General features: G+C 35.3%; 1 protein-coding gene across 3 annotated transcripts in view; it reads right to left on the reverse strand.

Moving 5' to 3' along the window:
• The window catches only part of DNAJC13 (DnaJ heat shock protein family (Hsp40) member C13), a 120,964-nt gene that overhangs the window by 62,428 nt on the left and 51,873 nt on the right, over positions 1-6,663 (reverse strand). For 2 of the 3 annotated variants that reach the window (XR_004265025.1, XM_032266534.1), the window contains exons 21-24: positions 5,225-5,239; positions 4,576-4,658; positions 2,846-2,999; positions 26-129 (exon numbers count right to left, since the gene is read on the reverse strand). Coding sequence is in view for 2 of the 3 variants with exons in the window: in XM_032266534.1 (XP_032122425.1) it covers positions 26-129; positions 2,846-2,999; positions 4,576-4,658; positions 5,225-5,239 (356 nt within the window). In the remaining variant the exon portion in view is untranslated. The remainder of the gene's footprint in view (positions 1-25; positions 130-2,845; positions 3,000-4,575; positions 4,659-5,224; positions 5,240-6,663) is intronic. The other variant, XM_032266543.1, reaches the window with a different exon arrangement.

The following is a 6,663-nucleotide window of genomic DNA, read 5'->3' on the forward strand; positions in this document are numbered from 1 at the left end:
CAACAGGATATACAGAGTAGCTCACGATCTCTTAATTGATCCACTTTCTTCATTCTCATCTTCCTCCAATAGTAATCTCAGGTAATAGTCTCCTATTTTAATTTCCTCTGCCAGGCAGTCATATTTAACCTTAATAAACAAAAGCAAATTACATTATTTTAGTTTACAATAGATTTTGGCAATTTCTAATAATTGTTTCTTGTAATTCTTTCTGCTCAAAACTTAACATTTCTTAAAATACCTGTTAAATATTAACATGACTATTTTAGCTAAATGTTGAGAATTACATACCAATTTTATAAATCTAAGACTTGCTGATAAAAACTGTCACAGCACTATGTGGTGTCAATGAAAAAAAGAAGAATGAAATCTGATTTATTCCCTTCTGAGTTTGGCATAAAAAATCAGGGAGTAGATGGTCCTGCATCACACATAATTTGCCCAACACACATATACTACTTCAGGTCTTCCCTCTTACCCCAGCTCTATCCTGGCAATTTGCCAAGACTTAAAACCAACGCATCAACTTCCTTTCACATTTTTGTAAAGAATTCCTTCTATGTCAAATCACCCCATGCTACTAAATGGAGGTGACAAATGAGGGCACAGTCACAGATCAGGAGTTGGGGCAGGACCACGTATGCTTGCACTCAGGCAATGTGTCTCAAGGAAAGATTTCAGGCCATTATAAAAAGAAATTCCCAGATCAAATAATCAAAATTCTTTTTCCAAAGTCTAAAATAACTGCTTTCTAAAAATATAAATTATATTAAATCAAATATGTATCTTCATTTAACTTTCTATAAAGTCTGAGCATTCAATTCATTCAATTTCTATTAAGCATACACTGTGTGCCACCCCCTATTTCAGGCACTGGAGACACAGCAGTTGAACAAAGGTTTCTGCCTTCACAGGTGAAGCCCATAAAAAAGTGAAAGATATTTGACAGTTGGGTAACTGAAGTCCTACAGAGTGAAATAGAGGGGGGAACAGGGATAGGGAGAGAGAATGTATATGTAAGTATGTTTGTATGGATAAAAGGGGCTGCATTTTTAAACAAGGTAGCCAGGGAAGCCCCACTCAATGGCAGTCAAAAGATCTGAAGATGAGAAAACAAGTTATGAGGCTATCTGGGGAAGACCTTATTCTAAGCAGAGGAAACAGCAAATAAAAAGACCTTGAGGCAAGAACATGAACTTGGTGTTTTCTAAGAAGCCTGTTTGGCTGGAAAAGAGTGAGAGAGGGAGAGAAGTAGGAGATAAGACAAAAGAAACAATGCTTAGCGTTGGCGGCGGAGAGGGGAGGTACCACAGATCCTGGCTTGAAGTCATTTTAAGGACTCAGATTTTAACTGAGATGGGAAACCACAAGAGCACCAAGGGTTATGAGCACAGAAATGATCTGCTTGCTATTTAACAAGGTAACTCTGCTATGTTGATAAGACTCCAGGGAGGCAGGAGAGGAAGCAGTGATATTGTTGTAATCTACTAGAAAGAAGAAAGTCTAAATAAATTTTGAAGGTGCACTGTATAGAATTTGCTATAAAACTTGATATGGGGTATAAGAGAAAAGACAATTTCAAGGGTTTTCACTAGAAAATAAGGAGTAGACATTATCTAAGATCAGAAAGATTATAAGAGAAGTAGGCTCAGGGGAAGAACAAGAGCACAATTTTGGAGAAAAGTTCTAGATTACTTATTATTCAATTATGAGATAAACGTATGAAGTCTAGGGCTTGAAAGTCTAAGCAACAGATAAAAACCTGGAAGCCATCAGCAAATAAACAAGATTTAAAGCCAGCCTGAGCAACATAGTGAAACCTCGCCTCTACAAAACACACAGAATTAGCCAGGTGTGGTGGTGCACGTCTCTGATCCCACCTACTGGGGAAGCTAAGGTAGGAGGATTGCTTGAGCCAAGGAAGTGGAGGCTGCAGTGAGCAAAGATGGCACCACTGCAGTCCAGCCTAGGCAATAAAGTAAGACCCTGTCTCAAAAAAATAAAAAAAACCCAAACATTTAAAGCCCTGAAACTTAATGATTTCACTGAAGCAGCAAATAAAAATGAAAGAGGTCAAAGAACTGAAACTTTGGGGCCAGCCAACAATTAATGATCAGGGAGATGAAGAAAAATAAGGAAAGGCAGCTTGAGAAGTAGACAGTGAAAAAGGAGAAAATCCAGGAGAATACAGGCTCCCAAAACAAAGACAAGTTTTTCATTTTGCTAAGAATGGGCATATTCAAATTATTACATGCTTTGGAAATGAAACTGGGTTAAAGATCAAAGCCTGCAGGATCATGCACATTTTCAAATTTAAAGCTCTTATAATTGTTTAAATCATATATATTATATATGTAATATAATTCAATTATATATTCACCCACACATATAGAATTATCTACCATCATCTTTGTCTTTCCTGCTCTTCACATCAATATTTTAACGTAACAGCAAAATACAGTCACATTCAGAATCAATTACGACAGATACAGAAAACAAAAATCAAGTTACAAGGAACAAGGCAAATAGGATATGTTTCAATGAAAAAAGAACTCAAAGATCCCAGAAATGGGAGGAGGGAAGGAAAGCAAAGAACAGATTTGGGATGTATAGAATCAAATTTATTAAAACTCCTACGTGATTATCAGGTACAAAGCTGAGTTACTTAACAAATTTACTTTTTTTATTTTTGTTTGACACATAGATTAAAGTTTTCCAGTATTTCCTATTTAACATTAAAGAGGAAAGGTAAAGACAAATTATATAAGTTTTTTTGAAAAATCACTCCCCAAATAGTACATGCTTTATTTTTTAAGATTAATATACAGGAAAAATCAAACTTTACCTCAAACTCATGGTGATTCCAAGAGATCACATTAGCACTTCCAAGTTCTCTATCAATATTAAATGCTCTCATTTCAGATTCCAGAGTATCTTTCAGTTCTTCCCGTGTTTTGAAATTCCAAATAAGGTTTGACTTGGCATGGTCTTGACCAAACCTAGACATACATATAATCAGAAAACAGCAGGATGCACAATGCATTTTTAAAATCTATAAATATCCCTTACTGTACCTTATAAGCAAAAACAAAACTAAACAAAACCAAAAGACAGTGGAATAGAATATAGCAAGTATAAGTAAGGAAAATAAAATCTGTGTAAAGCAAACAGAGCAGAACGTTAATAATAGAATCTTGGTGATAGGTATACAGATATTCACTGCAAAATTCTTTTAATTTTTTTTTTTTTTTTTTTTGAGGCGGAGTTTCGCTCTTGTTACCCTGGCTGGAGTGCAATGGCGCGATCTTGGCTCACCGCAACCTCCGTCTCCTGGGTTCAGGCAATTCTCCTGCCTCAGCCTCCTGAGTAGCTGGGATTACAGGCACGCGCCACCATGCCCAGCTAATTTTTTGTATTTTTAGTAGAGACGGGGTTTCACCGTGTTGACCAGGATGGTTTCGATCTCTTGACCTCGTGATCCACCCGCCTCGGCCTCCCAAAGTGCTGGGATTACAGGCTTGAGCCACCGCGCCTGGCCTGCAAAATTCTTTAACCTTTTTTATGTTTGAAAGTTTTAATAAAAAGTTGAAAAAAAAGGAACCTACACTATAAATCTGTGTAAATTAATTTTAAAAAGGTGGTATTTCAACTTCAATGTTTATTGCTAATACAAATTCCAGTTAAGAAAACAATTCTATTGTCAGATACAAAACTTTAGGTTGGGGAGATAAGAACTGCTGAACTTTGGGGTGAAGCACGTGGAATCAGCAACATTCTAAATATTAGTACTTTACCCAAGAAAGAATACTGCAAACTGCCAGGCTGTGAATGAGCATTTTCAAAGCATATTCCTCATATGCTTGGAGTAAGCATTGTAAAACATTTCGGCCCAAGTCTAACTGGGGAAAAATGAGCTTCACATACGCTTACTTTAGAGTCTGCAATCAGCCTAGAAAGTCTCATTTCAGAGTTCCAAGAAAGTTCTATGGGGTGCAACACAACTGAGAGAGAAATCCAAGGCATATATTTAATGATATGCTATATACATACTGTATACTTTAAAAGTAGTAATGGGAGTTTTCAAAGGACTTATTTTTCTTTATTGGCCAAGGTATAATTGATATGTCAGTTTCCAGAGTAAGTACTGTGAGTTATCTTAAAGAAGCTTTGTAAGAAGAGGGAAGGGGTTACCATATTTGATAGGAAAGAAAATGTATGAGGTCAGCTAACTTGTACACTCTTTCTCACAAGTCTTACGTTACTATCATCTGCCTCTTTTAATACTCCATTTCCAACTGGGAAGTATGCAATTATTTCTAAGCCAGTGATAAAGTATGTTAAAGTAATCATCGCTAAGCCTTAAAAAGTCTTTAATTTTAGTTCCTCTGACTATCACTCTATGAAAAGCCTTAATTTTAGGAGCATCTCTAGTCACCCCAATATTAACAGTTATAGTTCCTGAACTTGATGGCATAAAAATACCTGTGGCATAAAGCAATAGTTTCAAGGAAGAAAAACATGTCTGTCATGGAAATAGTAAATTTAATCTTTATTGGAAAAGAGGCCAAATTTTACCTATAATAGAAGAGATCCCAATTTGCTTCTATTTTTATTCTCTGTCTTCTCTTTCGAAGAACTACTGGCTTCTGATTTATGTTCTGGAATAGAAAAAAACTTCATAGTGCTCAATCTGGGGCTACCAAACAGGCTTAGTCACAAGATCATCAATTTATAAGTGATGAGAAACATTTCTTTGATCAAATTTTGATAGAAACAAAATTAACATAATAAAATCTATAAAACATGAATATAAATATAGGATATTAAATTCTATCACATATAATTTGACAGTATATATTTTTACAGTGTTACTCAAATATTTTCCATGTAGCCCAAAGCTGTTTCTATACCAAATTTTCTTAAAGTTTACAGTGATTAATAAAATTTGTAGTAGTCAAAAACAGTGACTTGTTTCAAACATTTACATGCAGTTAACACAGAAGTCTTGGGACAACAATAAATGCAAAAGATTACAGGTTGTTCAAGTGCTACCAAAGCCAAGAGAAGCAACAACAAATTGAAACAGCTAATGGAGAAGAAATATGTCTATGTTCAAACACATGTGAAGTTAGACTTGAGTTTATTAAACAAAGAATATCAAAGATGACTCCACATGCCAGGCAGCTTAATGCATTTCACACACGTAACAGGAACTTACACTCACCATATTGTTTTTGTCCTGAATTTAATCGTAAAAAGGAAAAAAATTTGAAGAAAATAAAAAGAGAATGAGCCCAGGATCTGCGAAGTTATATCTATTACACATCAATATAAAATTATCTTCACTTTAAGACCAAAATAGATGCATCTGCTTCGTAAGTCTGTGTCTCAAATTTTAGGCAGTCATAAACTCTTTGAAAATTCAAAGAGAGTTATGGCCCCTGTTTCAGACATAGGCACATACGTAAGGTTGCAACTGGAGAAGATTTCAAGGAATTCTTGAAATCTGTACCTGGATCAGAGGTTAAGAATCTCTGCTCCAAATGAAATCTATATATATATGTGTCAGACACGAAAACACTAATCCTTATTGTGATAGAAACAAAATGTAGAAAGTGGTTTAGATTAAAACATAGAAGTCTAATTTCATTAAAGTGCAAAAAAGAAAGAAAGAAAAAAATCCCAGACTAGATAACAAAGAAAAAAGGTAAAACAAATTCTAATATTGTTTGACATATAAAGCTTATAAGCTATATAACAAAATGTTTCCTGTAAATTTTGATTCCGTGCACTATCAGGAAAACTAACGCAAGGTGGCTTGAATAAAGTATATACATAATTCAAAATTTGGTTCAGTGACAAATCTTTCCTTAAACTAATTAACAAGTACTTTCTTCAATCTCTCCTCTCCTCCAGGACAAAAGGTTGGCAGCCCAGAGTAATGAAAATGTAAATGCTATACAGAAAAAGGACAAAAAGCTCTCTATAGGCTAAGTGACTGAATTGGAGACTGAGGCTAACAGCCCTAACTAGCTTAAAAAAAAAAAAAATCCCTAAAACTGAAAATAACAAAGAAAAAGCAATCTTACACATTAGCCAAAGGTTACTACTAATGCAACACAGAGTATCAGCTGCAAATGGAACTGACTTCATAAACACTGGTTATATAAGAAATGCATAATGTTTTAAGAATCACCAGTTAATCTTGACAATGATTAGTTTTCAGACTCTAACTACAGCATAAGATCATTCCAAACTTTGATGTTAGTGTTTCTATTCACAAACATTATTTGCTGTTCCCTAAAGAAATTAATGTTTAAAATAGTGCCCAAGCAAAAGGGAATAAGCCGCTGATGCTCACCAAAAGATCTTGAGCAACATTTATCTGGCATCATTATTTGCTTAAAACCTTAGTGATACTCCACGTAAATGATACCAACAAACCAGTAAAATATTTTTTATATTAAAAATATTATTTTCAGGCCGGGCGCGGTGGCTCAAGCCTGTAATCCTAGCACTTTGGGAGGCCGAGGCGGGTGGATCACGAGGTCAAGAGATCGAGACCATCCTGGTCAACATGGTGAAACCCCGTCTCTACTAAAAATACAAAAAATTAGCTGGGACTACAGGCATGCGCCACCATGCCCAGCTAATTTTTTGTAT

This window comes from Sapajus apella, unplaced genomic scaffold (genome assembly GCF_009761245.1).
Source record: "Sapajus apella isolate SASKATOON/1434 unplaced genomic scaffold, GSC_monkey_1.0 scaffold4, whole genome shotgun sequence".
NCBI classification, from domain to species: Eukaryota; Metazoa; Chordata; class Mammalia; order Primates; family Cebidae; genus Sapajus; species Sapajus apella.